The sequence below is a fragment of the Homarus americanus genome, unplaced genomic scaffold (assembly GCF_018991925.1).
Source record: "Homarus americanus isolate GMGI-L3 unplaced genomic scaffold, GMGI_Hamer_2.0 scaffold40856, whole genome shotgun sequence".
Lineage (NCBI taxonomy): Eukaryota > Metazoa > Arthropoda > Malacostraca > Decapoda > Nephropidae > Homarus > Homarus americanus.
The window spans coordinates 140566-166268 of NW_024734615.1; the positions used below are offsets into that span (position 1 = coordinate 140566).

Here is a 25703-nt window from a genome sequence, read left to right on the forward strand (position 1 = left end):
TATCAAGTAAGGATAAAATACCTTTTGTTATTCCCCTACACTGTGATCATAATTCAACAACATTCTTGATGTTTCCCACAATTTATTGGGGTGACGACCTCTGGGTGAGAAAGGTTAGGTTAGTCTGGAGCCTTGATATAGTGAGTGAATAGTTCAACACAGCCAATAATGAGCCACAAAACTGCCCAGAGATATAATGAAGTGAGGTTAAACCCTGTACCTTAACTGTGACTGAATGAATATATTCTCAGAAATAAACATGGAAATGTAATATTTTTGCTGAAATGACGTACGTATTACAGTGGAAAGTGGGATAAAATCATGACGAAAACAATGACTTTCGCTTTCTTTCGTTGTTCAAAAGATTTTACCGTGGAACAAACCTGTACTGTACATGTACTAAATGATTACGGTACTTAAATTGTTATGTCTATTGCAAATATAGATTGTTTATACAGGTATTCAAATAAATCACTATCTTACAAGAATCCCAGCAATGTAAGTTATATTTACTCAGGTCGTATGGGTGGCAAATTATGAGAAGAGCTTAGTCACTCTTAAGTAATGATAAATAAACACGTAGGCCTTCAGCGCTAACTGTCACATCTTATCTCAAATAAATAAACAAACGCCACACTCTGTCACCTCACCTCCTCCCCTCCCCCCCCCATGCTCGCTGGCTACCTCCCTTCTTGTGTTCCCAGACAAAAGATTGGTGATAACTTTATTCTTTAAGGTGTTTATTTTATATAATATCTCAGACTAAAGTTAGGAGTTTATAATTTGCATTGGTGGAATCCTTACAAGACAGCCAATAATTTGAATATATAAACATCATATATTTTGCTCAAGATATAAAAATGTAGTACATTAGTGTACAATACTGTGTAGTACATTTTATAATACAGTATAAAGTTTTCAACTGTATTTTTGGGTAGATTTACATAAATTTCTTCATTTATTTTCATCCATTTACCTGCACACACCGTACTAAAAGAAATAAATGACCTTAGTGCAAAGCTGGAGTGTACATGTACTAATTTCATTACGGTACTAAAATTGTTATGTCTAGTGCAAATTAGAGCATGTTGCTATTCAAATTAATCAGTGTCTTACAAGAATCCCAGCAATGTTAATTATATTCTCCCAGGTCATTTCACTGGCATTTTAAAATGGGAGAAGTGTAGTAGGACTGTTAAATAAACACACAAGAGACCTTCGCTCAAACTGTCAAACATATCACCTCCCCCCCCCCCCTCGCTGGCTGGCTGGCTCCCTCCCTCCCTCCCTCCCTCCCTCCCTCCCTCCCCCTCCCCCTCCCATCTGCTCAGCCGGGGGGGTTTATTTAGGCTTACAGTTTTTATCTTATATAATATCTCAGACTAAAGTTAGGAGATTATAATTTACATTGCTGGAATCCTTGCAAGACAGCCAATAATTTGAATATGAACGTCATATATTTTGCTCAAGAGATAAAAATTGTTGTACTTTAGTGTACAGTACTGGTTTTCAGTTAAAAAACTGTTGTATTACAATAATATTCCCTCCTAATTGACTTGAATAAATACTTGAATGGAAACATACAATATTTTTGTTGAAACTACCTGTACCCACGTTTCAGTGTAAAGTGTCGTAATAATAAATGTTAAACAATTTGCCTTCGGTACTCTGTGTTTCAGGCACGGTGAGCCTCAGTTTATAGGACGTAGAGTGTTTTTACTGAAGGTTTTGTTGTTCCAATACCCTCAAAAACTTGGGTCGACCTATAAACAAAGAATATCATAAATTAAAAATTTTTTGGTCAAAAAACCAGGGTCGACCTACAATGCTGATGTCAACACAAGCGTGGTTACAGCGAGACTGACTGAGTGAAGGAGCGCGGGGACGGTGTGACGCGTGTGTGGGGTGCCACGCGCGATTTGAATGTACTTCAATCACTTCAATGTACAGAATATTCCTCCTGCGGGGCAATCTGCTTATCTGCGAATCTGTGTATGCTAAACCTGCGGATGTGAAGGGCCAACTGTACATTTCTTTGCACACGAGTAAAAATTTAAACTCCCCTGCTCCTGGTCAGCAAATGATATTCGCAGATTTGGTTAATCGCAGCCGTTTTGAGACCTAAACCCCCGCGAATTTTAAGGGCATGCTGTACTGCACTGTACACATTATAGTGATGTTAAAAACATTACAGTATTGTCTCAACTGGCCATCACATTTGCAGTTTCTAATCCCAAAGTGATTGATAGGGTATAAAGATGGATTACAATGTGAATTGCAAAACCAATACAGTATACTGTACTGTACATGTACATATGTGTGTTTTTTTGTTTCTGTTCAACTATTTTGTGTGTGTGTGTTTCTGTTCAACATGTGGTTTTTCTTTGTACTGTACAGAGTCTTTTTATTTTAGTGGGAAACAATATGAGACCAAAGAAGATAAATTTTGGTATATGAGGGTTGTCACTGGTCACACGTAAAATTTTGGAGCATATCGACCCCTACCTGCACAGATAGTTGTTTTAGCTACTGTACATTATTGTATAAATATGGATAAGTAATGGGTTTATGGTGAAAGGAGTGATTGCTTACATGTGGTTTTAATCATCCTCATCAACCCGGCTGATTTCTCTGATACAAAATGGAGAAATACATAAGATTAGATTAATATTCAGGAGATAGTAGAGGAATCCTTACTTAATTGTATTCCTCAGTCTGAATTGATTCCTTAATGATACTGTATAAACCTGAATTCTTTATGAACAACAAGTAAAAGAGAATTGTAATTACAGTACCATTTTTCATTTTGTAACCTGTTGGCACAGTAATTGCTTTTCATTAATTTCTTGTACAGTGTTTTTATTATGCTGTATAAACAGTCAGTCCTCAACTTATCACAGGGTTTAGGGACAGACGACCAGGTCGTAAGTCGAAAATGCGAAAATAATACATAGAAAATCTAAAATGGGTGTCTCATTTTCTTCTCAGCACCACAAGAACTCTCACTTTTACACTTGCCAGCCATTTTTAAGGGAATTACAAAAGAATATTTTGTCAGTACACAGGCGATCACTAACGTCGGGACTCGAAAATACTTAATTTGAAAATTATTTTATACGACTGCGGCAGGCGTATAAAATATTTTATACGGCTGTGGCGGTCGTATGTCTGGGTGGTCGTAAGTGGAGGAGTACCTGTATATATTTTTTTTTGTGCATGGTTTGCCTTTACATAGTACGTACCAGAAAGATGCAAACCTTATCATATTTGTTTGCATGCAATATTTACATATGCACAAGCTCTCCTGTTTAAGTTATTGCATGTCATGATAACTGTCATGAATAGTTGGCAATATTTTATGTTTATACAGTAAAACCTCCATATAATGGACTTCTCTCTCCATATAATCCGTTAGATTCACTTTTCAAATCTAACGGACCCTCGATATAATTGACTTTCCTTTCAATATAGCCCATTCCATTAAATAGAGGTTTCATTGTACTGTTATGTAATGTCATATAATTTGGCCTACTGCTGGTGTATCACATTGCTTTGGAATGTTCTGTTAATTTTAACTCTTTTAACTCCATTTTTGTCTGCAGTTTTCAGATAGCATGAACAGTTTATGAGAGTTTATAGTAACTTGTGATTTAAACTACAATATATAGTTATTAATACATCATTTTGGTAATACTGTAATTAACCTTTGAATACTACATCTCTTTTTATCTCATTAAATTAGGAATTGTTATATTAATACAGTATTACTGAAGGACTGTTTTACAATTTTTCTTTTTATTATAAATGGTGTGTTTTGAAATACTGTACCTTTGTAGATATTAATTGATTGATAAGAACAGCACCCTTAGTATATGGAAGTATAAAGTTATTAATTTTTCTTCTGTAAGATCATGTAACTGTGAGTGACATGTTCAAGAAATGTTTAAAGTAGACATAAGAATATGAAGGTACAGTATGCAAAATCTAATAATCCGTGATAAGGCATTGTCCCTGATATATAAGTGGATACCTTGCCTGCTTTTTTTTTCCAGAAGCATTAGGATGATACTAAATTATTTCTAGGGCAGAAATAAAACTAGGGGAGATATTGGAAAATGGATTTTGTATTTGACTTGAATGTGGAAATTTATGTTGAAGACAAGAAACTAATTTTATGTGGAGATGAGGTGGTATGTGAGAGAGCAAAGTTGTATGGACACACCAAGAGTATGCATGTGGCAGTGGTTATGAAGTCACTTAGGGAGTGATAGGTAGCAGTCTTACATGACATTGGGAATGGTAGGTATTACATGGAGTGGTATGTGGTACTTGAAATGGTGAGTGATACAAGGAGTGTTTGATCATAGGAACTGAAAAGCAAAAAATGAGCAAAAACTACTACTGGGTAAGCATTTTGTATTGAAGTATGTGAATGATAATATTGTATAAGGGAACCAAAGATAAGATGGAGCAAAGCAATGTGTTGGTAAGCAGGTCTTAAATTTTGGATATGTGCAGTAAGTTTAAGATTAAAAAAAAAAAAAAAAAAACTATATACAGTACAACGGGGTTAGGGACCCAAATCCGGGTCGTAGGTCGAAAATGCTTAAATAATACATAGCAAATCTAAAATGGGTGTCTCTCTTTCTTCTCAGCACCACAAAACTCGCACTTTTAAGCTTGCCAGCCATTTTAAAGTGAATTGCAAATGAAAATTTTGTCAGCACACAGTGCAATCACTAACGTCGGGAGTCGAAAATGTGTAATTTGACAAAATTTTGGTACAACTGAGGTACAGGTAGTTCTGCTATAACGCGATAATTGTGTTCTTGTAAAATATCGTGTTATAGAAAATCGCGTAATAGAAATAACAGGGCTTATGGAGAAAATAGGGTTAGGTGCGGATTACTCGAAATCGAAAAAATTTAGTAGTTAGCCTAACACAAAGGATAGCACAGTCTAAATAAATGTTACATTCATATCTAATACTGAAATCATACAGTAAATGTAACACTTTACCTTGAAAAAATATGAATGTAACTTGATGGGGGAGAAGGGTGATTTTGAGGTTGATAACATCAAGCTTCTCTTCAAGTGTTATATCCTTTCTTTTACGATAATCACCGGGAATTCTATCATCAGAACGCTTTTTGGAGATATTCTTCTTTACCATATTGACAGTTAATACCACAAAATTGGAGAAATAGTAAGCAAAAATCGCGTTATAGCAAACAAGCGTTCGCGTTATACAAATATTGTTCCGAATTCATAAATCGCGTTCGAGCAAATTCGCGTTATCAAAACACGCGTTATAGCAGAACTCACTGTAGTCGTATGTCCAGGTGGTCGTAAGTCGAGGAGTAGCTGTACTGTATATGCCATCTTAAGGCGGCAGCACACTGGGCACTTTCCTCCCAACATGTTGCCTGTTTTGCTGGCGGCTGGATTAATGGCCCAGTAAGCAGCAGGATTTTGCCTGTTGCGAGAAATAAACAACGGTTTGGCGGCCAGCTTTGCTGCCTGGATGAGTGCCTTCACATTAGGTGTTGAATATTCAAGTAAAAAATTTTATAAATCACGATACAATAATAATTAATAGAAACATGTCACCATTTTATGTGTTATATTTTAAATTATAATTTAAAATATAACACATAAAACGGCGACATGTTTCTATTTATTCGTCATTTTAAAACTTCTTTAGTATTATTAAATCAATATTCAGGGTCTTCTTTGACCAGCCAGCCGCCGCCACTTGTAAACAAACTCCATAGTCTTTTCTTTAGCTTTTGTAGATGCATCTCTTGCTTCAACATTTGAAGAACTATAGCACAATCCTGCAAGGCCTCAACTGTAGTAGCGGGTTCCATGGTGAACCTCGTCTGACGCTTTGTTGTTGTTTTTATTGTGTTGGGCAGACACGTCAACAAAACATCCCAGGGTGACACAAATGTCTCTTTGTTTTGCTGGCCGGACCTTGTTTGCCAAACATGTTGAGTGGAAAAGTGCCCAGTGTGCTGCTGCCTTTAGAATAGTCATGTGAATTTTGTGTACTAAATACCTGTATACTATTCTTTTAACCGCCATTAAGATAAATTGTCAGAAATACACATTAAACAATGGTTTATGATTTACTAATCTGGTCTAAAAAGTTTTCAAGGTGTGCACTCACTAGGCCTTACAAGTCACTGCTAATTTATGTGACTACAATACATCATGGGCATTTCCACCCAGGACTTAAACTTTTCATCTATGCTCCTGCTCCTACACCCTGGGTAATCATGCACTCCTGGTTCATTTTATAAATTCTGAATCTTTTTTCTTTCTCTTTTTTATCAATATATTTGTTACCATTATAATTTTTTGAAATACAAATTTGCTCATAGCTGGGAGCTACATAGAGCTATTTTTGTATGTGTCTTAATGTTGTAGAAGCAGTATGGTATGGTCAGAATATTTACTATCCAAATTGTTTGATACTAACTGAAAATATAGACTAAATATAGAATCTACATGGTGGAAAGTGAACATAAGTCATGCATCTGAATGTAGGTGTTAAAGCTCTTAGTAATGATACTGTACAGTTTATGGCTTTGTATTGAAGAAAGTATATGGTGTACTGTATGAATATGCATGTGACTCATTTTATTTGTAAGGTATAGTGTAATGTTTGTACAGTCAAATACTAAAGTCCATTGGCCTCTCCCTCTAAACCACAAACTGAACCCCAAGATTCAGACTTATGAATCCAAAGCATCTATGGACAGAATAGTGTATCAAATAAATCTACAGCTTCGAGTTCTTGAGTCAGAATCTCAGGATTCATGGTTCAAGGGGAGAGGTGAACAGACTTTAGTAGTAGTTGACTGGACAGTACCCTATACAGTAAATAGATAAGCACAGCTTTTTATGGGTTTCTAATCATTGTAACCAAAACTGCTGTCTGTAAATAACTGGAAAAACTAATTATTGTGGTATGAAATACAGTAGCATCAGTGGTGCTAGAAGTTTGAGAGGTGGAACAGTTTTGTTGTGGTGGTGTGGAGTTTTATTAGCACTGTTTATATTCAGCTATATCCCTCCATGGCTTGAGTGACCTGTATATTACCACCCAATTTCTGTGGGATGGAAGCCACTAAGTGAATAATTAGTTCAGATCTTCCCATTGTAACTGTGTCTTCTACCTGAGTCATCTTGAAGCATCAGCTGCCACTTAAGGTTGAATGAACTACATGAGTCATCTTAGAAGCATCAGCTGCCACTTAAGGTTGAATGAACTACATGAGTCATCTTGAAGCATCAGCTGCCACTTAAGGTTGAATGAACTACATGAGTCATCTTAGAAGCATCAGCTGCTACTTAAGGTTGAATGAACAATGCGAGTCATCTTAGAAGCATCAGCTGCCACTTAAGGTTGAATGAACTACATGAGTCATCTTAGAAGCATCAGCTGCCACTTAAGGTTGAATGAACTACATGAGTCATCTTAGAAGCATCAGCTGCTACTTAAGGTTGAATGAACAATGTGAGTCATCTTAGAAGCATCAGCTGCCACTTAAGGTTGAATGAACTACACGAGTCATCTTAGAAGCATCAGCTGCTACTTAAGGTTGAATGAACAATGTGAGTCATCTTAGAAGCATCAGCTGCCACTTAAGGTTGAATGAACTATGTGAGTCATCTTAGAAGCATCAGCTGCCACTTAAGGTTGAATGAACTATGTGAGTCCTCTTCAAAGCATCAGCTGCCACTTAAGGTTGAATGAACTATGCGAGTCATCTTAGAGGCATCAGCTGCAACTTAAGGTTGAATGAACTATGGGAGTCATCTTAGAAGCATCAGCTGCCACTAAAAGTTGAACTTCATGAATCATCTTCGAAGCATCAGCTGCCACTAAAAGTTGAACTTCATGAGTCATCTTAGAAGCTTCAGCTGCCACTTAAGGTTGAATGAACTATGTAAGTCATCTTAGAGGCATCAGCTACCACCTAAAGTTGAACTTCATGAGTCATCTTAGAAGCATCAGCTGCCACTAAAAGTTGAACTTCATGAGTCATCTTTGAAGTATCAGCTGCCACTAAAAGTTGAACTTCATGAGTCATCTTAGAAGCTTCAGCTGCCACTAAAAGTTGAACTTCATGAGTCATCTTAGAAGCTTCAGCTGCCACTTAAGGTTGAATGAAATATGTAAGTCATCTTAGAGGCATCAGCTGCAATTTAAGATTGAATGAACTATGCGAGTCATCTTCGAAGCATCAGCTGCCACTAAAAGTTGAACTTCATGAGTAATCTTAGAAGCATCAGCTGCCACTTAAAGTTGAACTTCATGAGTCATCTTAGAAGCATCAGCTGCCACTAAAAGTTGAACTTCATGAGTCATCTTAGAAGCATCAGCTGCCACTAAAAGTTGAACTGCATGAGTCATCTTAGAAGCATCAGCTGCCACTAAAAGTTGAACTGTGAGTCATCTTCGAAGCATCAGCTGCCACTAAAAGTTGAACTGTGAGTCGGTGCAGCGAAGAATGACAAAAATGATTCCGGGACTTAGAAACCTTCCATATCAGGATAGGTTAAAGAAACTTAACTTGCATTCCCTAGAAAGACGAAGAGTGTGCGGAGATATGATAGAAGTATTTAAGTGGGTGAAAGGAATCAATAAAGGGGATATAGATAAAGTTCTTATAATATCCGAGCAGGATAGGACTCGGAGCAACGGATTCAAGTTGGATAAGTTTAGGTTTAGGAGGGAGATAGGAAGAAACTGGTTCACAAATAGGGTGGTGGACGAGTGGAACAAGCTTAGCAACTTTGTAGTAAGTGCGGGAATTCTGGAAAGTTTCAAAAGGAGGCTAGATAGATTCATGGATGATAGAGAGTGGTAATAACTCTCGACAGGAGCTGCCATGCACAGGCCAACCGGCCTATTGCAGACTCCTTATGTTCTTATGTTCTTATGTTCATCAGCTGCCACTAAAAGTTGAACTGCACGAGTCATCTTAGAAGCATCAGCTGCCACTAAAAGTTGAACTGTGAGTCATCTTCGAAGCATCAGCTGCCACTAAAAGTTGAACTATGTGAGTCATCTTCGAAGCATCAGCTGCCACTAAAAGTTGAACCATGTGAGTCATCTTTGAAGCATCAGCTGCCACTAAATGTTGAACTGCATCATCTTCGAAGCATCAGCTGCCACTAAAAGTTGAACTACATGAGTCATCTTACAGGCACATCAGCTGCCACTTAAAGTTGAACTTCATGAGTCATCTTCGAAGCATCAGCTGCCACTAAAAGTTGAACTGTATGAGTCATCTTAGATGCATTAGTTGCCACTTAAAGTTGAACTGCACGAGTCATCTTAGAGGCATCAGCTGCGAAATAAGGTTGAACATTAAATAATAATTTTACTGCACTAGCCATGTGCTCTGCAACCCTTAATGTTGGGTTCATTTGAAACCATCATTTCACCGAGTCAACCTTCTATCCCAACCAACTGTGTAAAGTGAATGCAGTTGTCACTTGTCTGTGTGTTGTTACCTCTTGAGCCAATTGTAACCCCTCATCCTTTTAATCACTCTGCACAGGATTTTGCTGTATTCACACAGTCCTAAGCTTAAGTAATAGTGATAGTCATTTAAGTATTATTTTATAAGAGTATTTACAATTGCCTAATGACCCATTTTAATGTTAGCTGGCATGCTATGCAAGACTACCTAACCCAGCACAATGCCAAGTGACACCTTTAACTTTACAGTTTGACGCTTGGCCTGTTGCATCATAATCCTTACTTTTCTAGAACTTAGTGTCTGTCCTAAGGCTCTTCAGGAGATTCCATAGTCATTTTACTGGACTAATGATAACAATAGACATCTTGCGACTAGTGTCCATTATTCTCCCTCTTGGTGTAGTGCGATCCTGTATACTGGGACCTACTGTATGTGGGGCAGATGCTTTTTTCAAAAATGTAAAAGTTTGCTTTGCTGAAAATTTTATGTTCTTTTTTAACTGAATACACGTCGAGGTAGTATGGCAGTGGTCTGAAGTTGCTAATAAACGTTAATTTCACTATATAGACTACTGCACTATGAAACTAATGGGTTATATTTTTGACACTCTAATTTGTAAATTGTATTACATATATCTTTCTCCTCAAAATGCCAAGTCCTCCACACGTAATATAATAATACAAGTAATACCCTTTCATAGTGTTCCTTCTAATTCAGGTACAGTATTAGGCTTATGTATCCAGATAGTCTTCCACTTCTGAGTCAATACTGGTTCTGAATAGGGTGGAAAAGAGTGGTTGTACTACAGTAACTGCTGTATCACCAACCTCTCTCAGTCTTAAATTGCAGACCTCAGTTTCCCAGACTCCTCCTGAAGGCTTTGGTCACAACAAGAATTTCACTATTTGTTTAAAGTAGTTCCAGGTGTTTTTGTTGAGGGTTTCTTTTGGGGTTGCAATCCAGACACGCCGCGCCATTTTTTACTCACGCAGTCCATTCTTGACCATTCGCGGTGAGGGGTGCGCATTAGGTTGCTCTTACGTTATCGCTGACGTCATATGACGTATAGGACTGTGATTGGGCCACGCATCTTTACCACCCACACATTCCCTTCGCCGCTAGCTGTGATTGGTCTAATGTAACATGACGTGCCCTGCCACCAGAAGCCGCTGACCTAGCCGGGCCAGTCTCATTGTTCTCAGTCCGCGTATACAGTTCTCTCTTGTGCCCGCCATTCCCCTCACAATAACTTCTGCTGGACCCCCACCACCCCAGAAAACCTTGAATTACCTGGACCAAGCCATGATTATGTGAAGGAAATCATCGAGTTGGGGGAGAAAATTAAGCTCATCCTTGACAAAGACCCAGTCAAGCATCGGTATGAAAAGTGTAATAACCATCTGTCGAAAGTTATGGAGCTGTATGTCCAGATCTATCACGACAACATCAATGCTAGTCGTCAACGTAGTATTAAGGACTTCTTCGCCCGCAACCCACCACAACCACAGCCAGCCCAAGTCAGTGGTAGTGACAGTGAGGATATGGACTTTGAGGGGTTTGTCAGGGAGGCCCTGCAAGCCTCTGCGAGTAGTGAAAGTGATTCACCGGAGGGCCACTAATCTGCCCTCTGCCTCGGAACCAGCCACCATCCATTTGTGCCGACCCATCTCTTCTACTAACGTAAGTGTTAAGCACCTTTAGATTTGTAGTTTTTTATTTAGATATTATGTGTGTATCAATACCGTCATAAAATTATGATGTTATTTTTACTACAAGGTACGTATTGTGTCGGAAAAAGTGGAGTTTGGGAGTCGGCCCAGTCTCTATTTCAATTAATCCCATATGTTCTGTTATTTCATTTACGCGGTTCTCGTTTTACGCGGACCTCCACGCGTTCAATTGACTGCGTAAGTGCAGACTATACTGTACTGTACCGTACCTCCTTGAATCCATGTCAGATTTTACAAGAGGCGTTTATCCTGAATAAAAGCGAGCTTAGATTGGGTGATTCCATTATCCTACCTCCTCACATTGGGTAACACCGAAGTCAGCTGGGATTGTGGGTTGGTCCCAGTGAAATGAGGTTTTACGATTTGAGTCAAATGAAGACCATGGAGTGCACAGCTAGTTAGGCATTAAGACTTAGCCCTTCAGCCTTTAGTGGCAGGTGATGTGTTTGATATTTCTGCTTGAACATTGTGATAGGAAAGATTGAACTGATTATTCGATTAATTTCAGCCACCATTGCCACCATTGTTAAGGACCTGGGTTATCAAAGAGTGGACTTTGGCAGAAAACATACATGTTGCCTAATCCAGACTTGGTTGTAAAATGGGATTTTAGGATCAATCCCCCATTTAAGTATATAGTACTGTCAAGGTTAGGCCACAAGTTTTATGTCTGATGCCAAGATGCCAAACATACCTCTTGATATAAATTTAGATTAATTGTTACATGAAAACAGAGATGATTATTTAGAAGCAATTAATAATTACTTGACATTGGTTCTTAGCACTTAGACTACTCTTTCCTTGGTCCAAAAAGATTATTTTACTGAGGTGTTACAAGGTTTTAACAATTTTAGGTGGTTATTTTTATTTATTTTAATGTTAAACGCCACAGTAAAGGAAAGTGTTGAAGAAAAAAATCTATTGAGAATGTCTTTGCTGGAATATAGATGTATTTTTTAGCGTTGTAGTTATGAAATCAGAGAAGGGATAATGTTCCTGATCTGTGTTGTTCCTAAGCTTTGATTTACTTTCAATTGGAGAGTGTTAGGATACTCACTTATGTATACTAACAAAACTTCCAACAGCAGCTCAAGGTGCCGGGTATGCTGGTGCTCCTCCTCAGCCTCAGTTCCCACCACCCCCTGGGACAGCTCCATCTATCCCCTCAGCACTGGACTTCAACCAACCTCCACCAGGCTTCCCTCCAGGTAGGCTGGATGCCAGTTGAGTGTGGTACATTCTTCTACTAGTATTTCTGAATTAGTAAGTTCTGTTTCATTTATCTTTGCTGGACCTCACAGTACACCAAAATGTGTCAAAGGGTTCACAAGTGAGCTGAAATGGCACAGAGAGAGCCATCCAAGTTAGTTGTAGGAGGGTTTAGTTTTAGGAGAACTTTTGGCACATGAGGCCAAGATGTAGGTTTTGTTCATATTTAATACAAATGTAATACTTTATATGCTGGTTAAGGATCTGGATTAAAAAAAAAAAAAAAAAAAATATACAGTATTACCCCGCTTAACGCGCTTTCACTTAACGCGTTTTCGCATATACGCGGTGCCTTGCCAAAGCTGAACTTTCACTTAACGCGGATTTTTCCACAGCAACGCGGTGAGTGTCCGGCTCGAGAGCTATTTTTAGATTCGCACCACCCCCCACCCGCCACCCTGCCTGACTGCCTGTTTTAGCTCATAAAATTCATACAAATTACCCAGCCAGAATATAGTTTACATTGCTGGAATTCTTATAATTTGGTGATCATTTTGAATATAAACAACATATTTTTTGCATTAAACATACAATTTTTAGATAAAATGTTTAATCTGAGTAAGTATGTTATCTTTTGTCCAAAATATATGACATTTATATTCAAAATATTCCTGGTCTTACAAGGAATCCAGCAATGTCAATTATATTATCCTAACTTTAGTTTGAGGTATTATTTATTAAAATTTAGTGGTTATCCCACACATCTCCTTGGGAGGTTGGTGGGGGGTGGGGGGAGGGTTGGGACTGACCGCGCGGTTGGAAGAGGGGGGGAGGCAAGGTGGGGTACTTTGATTGACAGATAGTGTTGAAGAATATATTTTTTTTTTTATTAACTGTAGATATTTGTTTTAGCTCATAAAATTCATACAAATTATCCGGCCAGAATATAATTTACATTGCTGGAATTCTTATAATTTGGTGATCATTTTGAATATAAACAACATATTTTTTGCATTAAACATACAATTTTTAGATAAAATGTTTAATCTGAGTAAGTATGTTATCTTTTGTGAAAAATATATGACATTTATATTCAAAATATTCCTGGTCTTACAAGGAATCCAGCAATGTCAATTATATTTTCCTAACTTTAGTTTGAGGTTATCCCACACATCTCCTTGGGACGGTTGGTGGGGGGTGGGGGGGGGGAGGGAGGGACCGACCGACCATCTGTTAGCTGGCTGTGTACTGTAGTGTGAGAGGGGGAGGGAGTTGAGTCCATTATTTGAATGGACATTAACTTGGCGACTGTATTTCTCTTAAGTATTAATTGTGTGCATGTACCATCATAAAATTAAGATGTTATTTTTACTACAACATAGTTATTTGTCGTCAAAAAGTGGAGTTTGGGGGTCGGGCTGGGTTCTATTGGAATTAATCCCATATGTTCTGTTATTCACTTAACGCGGTTTTCACTTAACGCGGGACCCTCTGGGTTCAATTGACCGCGTTAAGTGGGGTACCACTGTATATATATATATATATATATATATATATATATATATATATATATATATATATATATATATATATATATATATATATATATATATATATATATATATATATATATATATATATATATATATATATATATATATATATATATATATATATATATATATATATATATATATATATATATATATATATTTTTTTTTTTTTTTTTTTTTTTAAGTAATTAGTGTTAGTTAATGACCTTTAAAATAATTAAAAACATTACAATATTTGAAACATCAATTATCCTGTGCCCGTAAGTTTTAATCACCTTCATATACATTGTGGTTCATACAGTTTTTTCGGACATTTATTTAGCAAATCTACCTCCCAAACATTATCTTCCATTCATTAGTACATTATTATTTGCAGGTTTACCTCTTGTAGACTTCAGCAAGCCTCCTCCAGGATTCCCAGTGGAGGAACAGAAGGAAAATTTGGTGCCTACAGTACCCTATTATGAACTCCCTGCTGGGCTCATGGCACCTCTTGTGAAAATGGAGGATCACAAGTATAGGCCTTTGGACCAAAATGAGTTGAGACTTCCACCACCAACACCCCCAAGTGACAGGCTGCTGAGAGCAGTAGAAAACTTCTATGCTCCGCCCTCACATGAGAAGCCTCGTAATAGGTACTTGAGTTGCTTTACTGTAATACTGTATATGTATGTCCAGTATATGTAACATTTTGAAGTCTTAAGTCTTTTATCTAAATGGGTTAAATTTTATCAAATAGGTTAACATTTATTAATACTGGGGTATTTTTTATACGTACACTTAAAGTATAGTACAGTATTCTCATTGTCAGTCTCTTTTTTCCTGCATTACCGGTTTCTTTCTCTCTTTTTTTCTAGTGAGGGTTGGGAACAGTTGGCTTTGTATGATTACTACAAAGAAAAGAGTCAGTCAGTTAAACGCATCGAAAAAGAGATCAGTGAAGGAATTAGAGAGCGTTCACGATCTCCATCTCCTGTTGTGATTGAGCCGCCACCAGAGGAAGAGGAAAGACCATCTGATCAACCAGCCAGAAGATACAGGTAGGAAGGATTGTTGACTTTGTTGTTGTCTGGTGTCAACTATCAGGATGTGCTCCAACCCAACCCAACCCAACCCAATTTAACATCACTATGCAGTCACGATCTTATAAATGAAATTCGTCACCATATTTTAAAAATAAAGTGCAAGTCTTCTGCTGGAATTTTTACCCATTGTCAACTTTTAAGAATCAAATAGGTGACTATAGCCAGCTTTCTATTTCTTAGCTGTCTCTTAATTTATCTTCATCGTAAAACCATTAAGTACAGTAAAACCTCGATAAAACAGACTTTATTATATCGGAATTTGCTTTTTTCGGACTCTAGGGTGCTCTGGTCACCAGAAATATAGTTACTTTTCGTCACTTCTAATAAACATGAGAGAAAAAAATACACCAATACATTCACAACCTCCTCGCTCAAAATTGTCTGAATCAACTTTTTAAATAGTACTGTATACACTGCTAGGAGCAGAATTGTATGACCTTTCCAACACAGTTATCAGATTTCTGATATGACCAATAATTTTTGAGAAAAGAGCAACAAATTGATTCTCAAATGTTAAAAAAATTACACTTTCCCTGTAAATATGAAAAAAATATTACATTACACAACCATCACTTCACTTCTTTAACATAAAAAAAAAATATTTCAGGGAGTAGGGTAAACACTGTACTCCAGGAGTTGAGGCAGCCCGCACGTAGTTTTGGAAATTTAAATTGACTCGGCTCACAGTTACGGTCTGATTGCTGAGATAGTACTGCTCATTTATTGTTCCGGTCTTCCCTTCCTATGGGTCTTGAGAGTTGCCAATTAGTTTATTTAATAGAACTTATTTGTTACTATGACGGATCAAAATTTGATGCAATTCTGTTGAAAACTCAATTTTTGGTGAATTTTTTAAAGTTTGGTGATTCGATTTGTGTCACCGTGAAATTGGTCTTATCATGAATATGACGCAAATTGCACCATCATGCTCGAGAGGGTTAAGAAATCACAAATAAACAATATTTTGTCCAGTTACAGTAAGAATGATAGAGGCAGGGGTGAGCAGTCAGTTTCTCGCACTAACGCCCGTATTATTAAACAACATCTTCCCGTGAAGAGGGTCGTCGTGTTTCAGCCCGAGTTTTAAACTAAATGAGTCCTGAGGGACACCACAGTTCAGTACTTAACTGGGTGGCATAGCGGTAAAATTAACTAATTCCAATAAAATTTATTTAAAATATTAGAATTAGTTAATTTTACCGTCACACCGCACCATTAAGTACAGTACTGCAGTGTCCCTCTGGTCTCATTTAGTTTAAAACTCGGGTTGAAACATTTTATAAGGGAAAAACTTAGTCACTCTTAAGGACAGATAAATAAATAGGCACTAGACCGTGGCATCAACTGTCAAACATATCTCCTCCCTCCCCCCCCCATCTTCCCAGCCAGTAAACAGACCATTTTGCATTCCCTATATATTTGCTGTGTTGATTTATGAGTGTTTGTTTTAACATAATACGTACTACAAAAAACAATGTTTTGTTTATTCTAGGATATGGGCTAAGGTGCATCTGGGTAGACTCAGTCTTTTTAGTATTTTGTGTTTCTCTCAAGTACCAAACTAAATTATTCCATTTAAACAACACTTTGATTTAGTGGGAATTTGGTTTAAAGGAACCTCTCTTGGAACATATCTCGTGTTATGTCCATTTTCTACTGTACAGTGTAATTGTATTAAATGAAAATAGATAAACAATAATTCTCATTCTGCACTGATATTGACAAAATAGTTATGGTACCTATACCTGTACATAAATTGGTGATGTTCACCTGTAAAGAAGAAAACAATATCTGTACAGTAAATGAAATAATCAAATAAATATGCTTAGGAGGCATATTAAGGGTAAATAACAAGTGAAATATTACAGAAACACTTGAAATTCCTAGGAATACACCAAACTCCACGAGGACCAGATGTAAACAAAGGGTATGCTGAACCATGGATACTAGCGGCTGTCCGGTGGGTACTAGCGGCAGTCCAGCAAACTAAAATTTTTCCGGACGATGGTAGGTGCCGGACAATCGAGTACCGGATTAGGGAGGTTCAACCTGTATAATATAATACAAAACAACAAAGCCCAACCATTAATTAAGCAACGAGGAACTTTTACATTCATTCATTATTTTTACTTCGCACTATAGTAAACACACGGGCCTTGAGTTGCCAGCTGTCTCCAGCAGTGTTCGAAGAATCTTGAACGAGACTGTACCTTAACACTTTACTGCATGATGTGAAGTATGGCAGGTTACTGGCCAGCTAGTGAGTCAGTGTTGCTGTCCACGTAATGTTTTATGTATATTTGTAAATGGGATATGATTATCACCCAGAAATATACATTTATTTATTATTTTATGTTTTGAGCTTGCAGCATAACATATTTTCATCATACTATGTGCATTTTAAGTCACTGTGGTGAACATTAACTCAAAAAAATAACTTTCTTACCTCTAGTAAAGTATAATCACCCCACCATCAGAGAAAACTTTACCATGATGGTAAATTTTTTGGGGTAACTATGGAATACTGTACTTCAAAGCATTGACTGGCGAACTGATGCTGCTGTTAACGGCAGCAAACAATCAATGCAGCGACTGTACGGTATAGTATTAAGAACAAGAAAGAAGTTTTAAACTGATAAGTAGACAGCACCATACAGTACAGGTAAAACAAAGTAAATCTGGATGGAAAGATAAGGAAATAAAAACTTTTAATACATGAAAGATGATACTGAATGTAGGTCAGTAAATATAAGTAAAATTTTACTATTTTAACAGGTCAGAGAGTCCAGAAAAAATTGAAGAGAAGAAAAAATCGCACTCTCGCTCACGTTCACGCAGTCCGAGTCCCATTCGACGTAGTTTATCCCGGCAGAGATCCAGGACCCGCTCTCCATCATGGTGAGTTGTGATCTGTAGAACCTGGAGGTGTAGTACAGTACAGTAGTAAGTTGTTGTATCTACAGTATGTCTCTTATTACTTTAGTCTCAGAATGTATGTAAACTCCTCCACATATCACAGAAGTTTCAATTCAAATGGAGTACAGTATGAATATTGTAGATCTCTAAAAGCTGTACAGTACAGTAATCCCTTGCCAATCACATGGATTATGTTTTATAATTCTCTTATACACTGCAATAGTTGGGAAGACTGTGGTTGTCAATGACCGGGTCTAATTATGTTGAGTGAATTTCAGGATAGATTTTTATTTTTTTATATTTAGTGGGCTGACAGACAAAAAGTTATTACATCCATATTGTAGACATCTTATCTGCAGTATTCTCCAGGGACATAATGACTGTGAAAATTAAGAGTTTACAATGAAATTTATGGTTTTTATTTAAAATTTTTAAACTAAACCTACCTATTATAAATTGAGGGATGTATTTCTCTTGATCATACTGTACCACAATCTCTCACAATCATCAGTTATAAGTTTAGGTACAATTAATAGTCCTTGTTTTACACCCGACCATCTTCCTACAGTTCACCACCACCTAGATCTCACCGTCGATCACTTTCTAAGTCACCACGAAGGTCCAGCTCGAGGTCACCCAGAAGAAGCAGCAGGTCCAGGTCAAGGTCCAGGTCAGAATCACCTGGGACATCCCCTCCTCGTGTGCCATTCAACAGGTCCCCCTCTCGAAGTCCAACCCCACCATCATTCATGTAAGTGGAGTTGTCTATTAAAGTGAATATTTGTTTGTTTGTTATGTATTACATATTCATCAAGTCTATGTCCTTGATGGTATACTGTGCACTATGTCCATGTTTGTGTGCAGATGAACTTGCAGTAAGTTGGATTAATTTTTCAAGTCAAGGCTCCCGCCCCTATATTTTAATCCCATTGTTTAGTGTTTATTATTCAGATGATATATAGTATTTGTAAACCATAAAACCAGAATTATGCAATGAATGATATTAAGTTCTTTATTTGTCCATACATAAAAATTGTATTATCATATCCTGTATTTGTTTGTCAAGTTACATACTGTAGGCTTGAGAAAATGTCTAAAAGGATAATCCTGTTCCTCTGTTTCTAATTTATAAATATTTTGTGTAACGATTTATTTCAATCATGATTGTTTTTCACAGGGGCGGAAGTTTCTCCAAGATGGATCAGCGACTGGATGAAAGCAACAAGGGTCACCAGATGTTGCGAAAGATGGGATGGGGAGGTTCAGGTTTAGGGGTTAAAGAACAGGGCATCAGCGACCCTGTGGCAGCAGCAGAAGTACGGGACACACCTCAGGATAGGTTTAGGGGCCTGGGAGTCCCTAGTGCACAGACAGATCCATATGAGGCATTTAGGAAAAATAAGGGTCAAGCATTTATCAATCGAATGAAAGCGAGAGCTGAGGAAAAATTTTAGTCCACTTTATTTGCTTTATAAAATAATATTAGTGTTGCGGATGTGATTAATATTACCTGTGAGAGGAGAAAATGCATAGTAGATGATGCAATAATTGGATTTTCTTAACCTAAAATTTTCCCAACTGTTTATCACTTACTGTAAAAGAAGCTACAGTACTGTATAAAGTTAAATTTTTTTAATATCCTAAGGTGCTCTCAGTATTACTTATGCCATTGGTAATTTTTTATCCGTTGTGTACGAGTTAATTTAAACCCCAAGTTGGATATTTAATTCATTGTTTCAAATTATCTGGCAAAATTTTAAAAACTTTAATGATATTCTCTTCAAATTTGTTTTCTACCAGTGTTTTAAATTACAGTACAGTTTTAATATTATAGATGTGAGAATAATGAAAAGAAACCTTGATATTATTATTTTTTTTTTTTTAAGTCCTAGATGTACAGGCAGTCCTCATAGTACACACACCTGCTCTATGTATTTTTACACACACGAAATGCATAGAATAGTGAACACTTTTTTGTGACTACATATTTGTGGTGGTAAGTGTTATTTCCTGCTCTGCAGATTTCAGGTCATGTCCAAGCTACTTGAGACTGCACTATTACATCCAGTGAATCCAATGATTCTCTGCACAGGCATCAGGTCAGGGTTCTGTCATTTGTATTGTTGTTGTGTTGTGCATAGTTTAGAAAAGAAGATTGCATGGAAGCTACACCCATGTTCAGACCTTCCTGCTCTCACAGAGAGGACTTTTGGCTGACTTGTGTGCCAGTGTTCCTCCCTCAGTGAAGGTAGCCTATAAGAAGTTTCTGGAGAGTGATAACGAATATTGCAAGCGAGTCCAAATCAGTCTTTGCGATATATACAGTGAACCCTCACTTTACGCGGTTAATTCAACCCACGGTACCGCAGAAAGTGAGAAACGCGTAAAGTGAACAACATAACATATGGGATTAATTGAAATAGAGACTAGGCCGATCCCCAAACTCCACTTTTTCAGACACAATACCTACGTTGTAGTAAAAATAACTTCTTAATTTTATGATGGTATGCACACACAATTAATAATTAAGAGAAATATCAATAATATTAGGTTTTTTAACAGTTACATTAGGAGAAAAGATGGCTGGGCACACGGGGATGGGGGGTTGGTTCCGAGGCAGAGGGCAGATTATTGGCCCTCACCTGTATCACTTGTATCACTATCCACCACAGAGGCTTGCAGGGCCTCTTTGTCAAACCCCTCAAAGTCCATATAAGTCCATATCTTCACTATAATTATCACTATCACTGACTTGGGCTGGAGGGTTGACTGTAAATTTACTTTTTGTGTTGATTTTTATGGATATCTGATGAGTATTCATTTGAATATACATTTCGTGATGTTTTGTATTGGTTTATTGAGTTACAATGTCTTTTGTATTTAGTTTTGTTAGTTTGGGTTGCATTAAGTGTCTAAAAAACAGACCCAATAATGCTTAAAAAAGTAAAAAGCATTCGCATCACTTCCTCAGAATACTTCTCTTTCATATAGCTTAATGAGGACTCTGCCTGTACTTTATTATCCAAATTATGTTTTTTTGACATTAGAGGTTGGGAAGGTCATAAGGTAATTAAAATTCATATAAATTTTATTGTGAGCTAACTGTGTATTTGAAACCTTGCAGTTATTTAGTTGTTATACAACTTGTATAATGAAATTAACTACTGTGTGTTCTATTGAAATTTGGTTTGGAATACTGTAAGTCATAAGGTATTTTCCAGATTGGTGCAACATTATAATTACTGTAGAGAAATGGTTACAGCAGTTGGAAAGACTATTTGTAGTTGAACACATGTTAATATATTTCTGTATTATCTTAGAATAAGATAAAGTATTGTAGATGATTGGACTTGACAAGACATATATGCATTGAATATCAGACAAATGAACCTTGATCATCAGACCTTCAGCAATGACACAATATTAATTTAATAAACAAAGCTAAAAACTTTTGGAGTTTCGTTGGTGTTTATCAGATATGACTACTGTACTGTATTCAAAAGTTGTCCAGAGCATTGGTAAGAAAATTTGGATATACTGTATACTGTATAATATATGTGTATGTAATGATAATTAATGGTTTATTGAGATAACATGGCAGCCAAAAGGCTGAAAATATACAATAATCAGAGACGGAGAGGATAAGTTACATATGGTGAAATTGGGGAGTATGTTACTTGATTGGCAAAAGCCTTCAGTACAAAAAGATAAGAAACATGGAGTGAACTTAAAGATTAACTATAGATCTTGTTATGTGGGAGCTGGTCTTGCAAACAGTCTTGTGACTTTATCGTGGCACCAACTGCCTCCTTCCCACGGATTGGATGGTCTTCATATGTACTGAAGGTGCTAAGGGCTGCTCCCTCCTTGCAGCTGCAGATGTTTAGCACTTCCACAACATGGTCCTGGTAGGTCCTTCAGCTTACACAGTGTTGGAGAGGATTCATGTTGCAAATGTGAAGTAGTTATGACTATAGTTCCTCACCTGGGTGGAGTAGGGAGTCCTCATTTCTCTTATGATGTAGTTTGGAGTCTTTCTTGGTTTCTCATCCAGTATTGGTGAGTGTACAGCGGGCCTTGGGTGTGTGAGGTCCATGTCAGGTGAATATTGACCACTGATTGTCACTCTCTAACGTTTGTTTTTTCTTTTGAGTTGAAATTGTCACTTGTATATCAGTTGTGGGTTAATTGTCATTCTTTGCACTGTATTGTTGGTGGGAGGATATTGATAAATCCTGCTGGGGAGGAGGGGACATCTTCACTCCATGAGAGTTGAGATGTGTGTGTGTGTGTTCCAGTCCATAATAGATTTGGATAAAGGAAGGGAAATCAAAGAGAAGTACACCTATCTGGGTATACCAGCTGGCATTAAGAGGTTATTATAAAAGTGAAGGAACCTTACCATATACATCATTAATAGTACAAAAAAAATACCTCTAAATTACATTACTGTATATTTGTAACAATGAACAGAGTACGGTATAATGAGGAGAAAAGGGGAGGAGGAGGGTAGGGGTGAGGTGAGGAGGGGCAGGAGAAAGAGTGAAGTGGGAAGACAGAAAGGTGGAAAGAGAGAGAAGGAATACAGTGGAGGGAGGGGGGTGCAGTGCATAGAGAGAGAATGGTGTCCTGGTTGACGTCATCATCTGAGAGTGAGAAAGAGAGCTTTGATACTGATGACGTACGAGGATAATGTCCGTAATGAGACAGGTGCGAGAGTTCATTAAACTGGAAATTACAGCCTCCACCTGCCTTGAACTTTCTCAGGTGTCAAGCTTAAAACTTCATGTGTCCCTTGTTCATCTATCAAGTTCCATATAGCGTTATTTTTCTCGGATTTCTGGAGAATTAAATCATGACATAATGGTTAAGTCAAAAATATATTTGGGAAGAGAAAATGTATCCTGAAACTTGCAAGCAAACTATGGCAAGAAATAGTAGTGGATTCTCTTCCCTACAACTTAGAAACCTTCCATATCAAGATAGGTTAAAGAAACTAAACTTGCATTCCCTAGAAAGACGAAGAGTGCGGGGAGATATGATAGAAGTATTTAAGTGGGTGAAAGGAATCAATAAAGGCGATATAGATAAAGTTCTTATAATATCCGAGCAGGAGTGGACTCGTAGCAATGGATTTAAGTTGGATAAGTTTAGGTTTAGGAGGGAGATAGGAAGGAACTGGTTCACAAATAGGGTGGTGGACGAGTGGAACAAGCTTAGCAACTTTGTAGTAAGCGCTGGAAAGTTTTAAAAGGAGGCTAGATAGATTCATGGATGATAGAGTGTGGTAGTAACTCTTGACAGGAGCTGCCATGCACAGGCCAACTGGCCTATTGCAGACTCCTTAGTTTCTTATGTTCGTGTAACTGTCAAATTGTCGCTGACCAGCCGACCCCGCGGCGAGTTTCTCAGACCAAGCCTAGCTTTCAGACTGCGCGTTAATTGGCCGGTTTCCGCCTTCTACCTCAGCCAATCAGCAGCGCCCGCTCACTTCCGGCGGACTTGTAAAATACCCCCAGCCTCGCCGTGAAGAGGATTCTACTCGACGCTCTCAAACAGACAAGACCTCCTCTCAACAAGCTCCTCACCACACAGCAACTCCCTAGCACTGCATTGTACATATAATATATTTCATAGAAAACGCCATTGTGAGTTTCCCTTCTCACCTCCATCCTTAGTGCGAGATCTACATAGCCTACGCTACAAGATCCTGAGCCTTAACCCTTTGATTACGATGATTTAGTCATTAGACTACTACATATTATTTAACCCTTTGACGACTATGATTAACCCTTTATTGGTGATTTAATTTGGTGACCTGTTGCTAGTTAATTTCCAATTTTGAAAGAAAAGATGAGTTTCGTCCATAAGAACATTAAAATCACATGTTGAAGGATCTGTGGTGAAAAAGTTAAAATTCTGATAATTGTTCTAATTGGAGGAAAAATAATTAGTTTTGCAATGCAAATTACTTTCGGGTCCTGTGGTTTTTTGATGGCATTTTTTTTTCAGTAGATCACAATGTAAGGTAGACCCTAAGACGGTCCTTGTGGCACCCCATCCTGTAGTTTATCAGTCTTTGCCTTTTTCTTTTAGTCATTGTTTTATCAGTGATGTCATGAGCTTTGATTTACTGGCTTAATTTGGTTATGTTTATCTCATTAGTCACCCCTTAGAGAACAAATGTTTATGTGTCTGCAGTTGTTTCGTAGTTAAATTATTCTCTGATATCTTGGTGAGACAAAATCAATCAACTTCATTACACAAAATTGTATCACAGTTACCACTGATGTTACATACTGTTGCAGCAGCAGGTAAACAATAGTTAATCCATGTATTAGTCTCTTCTTCAGGTTCACACTGCAATATTTCATCAATATTGCAATATCAGGAGCCAACCACCCATTGCAAATGGATGTGTCTGACACAGGATCATCGAGTCTGGAGTCTGGCCGACCGTCTACTCCAGCTGATATCCTCCCAGGCTGACAGGGTTGACAAGGGGCTGTTGATGGGAGGGTGATATTGTGTGCTGCTGTCCACTGAGATGGCGGGAGAAGAGGCTGATAGTCTCGGACGGAGGATTTCTCTATAATATTTTGTTTTTATTACGGAAAATAAATAATGCTTGGTACTACAGTACCAGTGGAGTGAGATGGATGAAAGAAGGCAAGTGAATACTTCAACATTATTTCTCTTTAGTCTCTAAATTTAAATCGTCTCCGCCTAAAATATGAAGGATTATACTCACGTTGCTTAATGTTATCAATCAGATTAACCAGATATCATATAGAATATAAGGATTTTGTAGCACGAGCCTGTAGAAAGTCTCTTGTTTGTTTAATAGTCACTCAACCCTCGACTAAACTGACCCCATATATATATATATATATATATATATACAGTGACCCCTCGTTTAACGAACACCTCGGTTAACGTAATTTCGATTAACGAACTGCCTTCCATAAGGATCTTCAATTCGGTTAACGAAAAAAAATTCGCTTAACGAACTTCTTACGAACCGACCTCAACATGTTTTCGCTTGCACTGACCGGGCAACCAGCTTTAGTATCAGTCCGCCAATACATTAATCGGTTCTAGGGCTTAAATTCCTTACTATTTTTGTAAATATCAAGAAGTTTATACTATTCAATAATTTTAAAAGTTTAATATTCAATTTTTTAGTCATTTTAACAATTATTGAACGAAATTGAAGGTAAAGTGACTAGTTTAATGCGCGGCATCCAGCCTCTTAACACAGCAAACAGGCGTCAGTCTCTCTCTGTTTTCACTGGAGGTAACATCTTGCTTGAGACTCTCTTCAACTAAATGCTTTTTGTCTGTGTTTCCAAGCAAATTATTGGTCATTTTGAAATATATTTTATATATTGACAATATATAATGCAGTGCAGCATTGATTTAAAGAAAATAATCTTGAATTAAACCAGAGAGCTAAAATTTTATGGGTGAAATGGCACCATGGGGTGACTTCTCTTCCACCCCAATGCCTTCTCTTCTTCCTTCTCCTCCACCCCCATTCTAAATCCCATCATCATCATCATCATCCAGGAGCCTTCTACATACACACCTCAAAGTAAGTGAACTTTTCTACCATTTTTGTTGAATTTAGGAAATTTTCGGTGAGCTGGAACCAATTACCCAAAAACCCATTGAAACAATGGTTTCGGTTAACGAACGTTTCGGTTAACG

General features: G+C 37.5%; 1 protein-coding gene across 5 annotated transcripts in view; it reads left to right on the plus strand.

Moving 5' to 3' along the window:
- LOC121870344 (calcium homeostasis endoplasmic reticulum protein-like) overlaps positions 1-19541 on the plus strand; it is a 56900-nt gene extending 37359 nt beyond the window's left edge. For 3 of the 5 annotated variants that reach the window (XM_042372131.1, XM_042372127.1, XM_042372129.1), the window contains 6 exons: positions 12316-12438; positions 14369-14627; positions 14850-15032; positions 17853-17975; positions 18562-18744; positions 19171-19541. In XM_042372131.1, the coding sequence (XP_042228065.1) occupies positions 12316-12438; positions 14369-14627; positions 14850-15032; positions 17853-17975; positions 18562-18744; positions 19171-19447 (1148 nt within the window). In that variant the 3' untranslated portion in view covers positions 19448-19541. The remainder of the gene's footprint in view (positions 1-12315; positions 12439-14368; positions 14628-14849; positions 15033-17852; positions 17976-18561; positions 18745-19170) is intronic. The other 2 variants (XM_042372128.1, XM_042372130.1) reach the window with 1 other exon arrangement.
- Positions 19542-25703: the final 6162 nt, after the last annotated feature.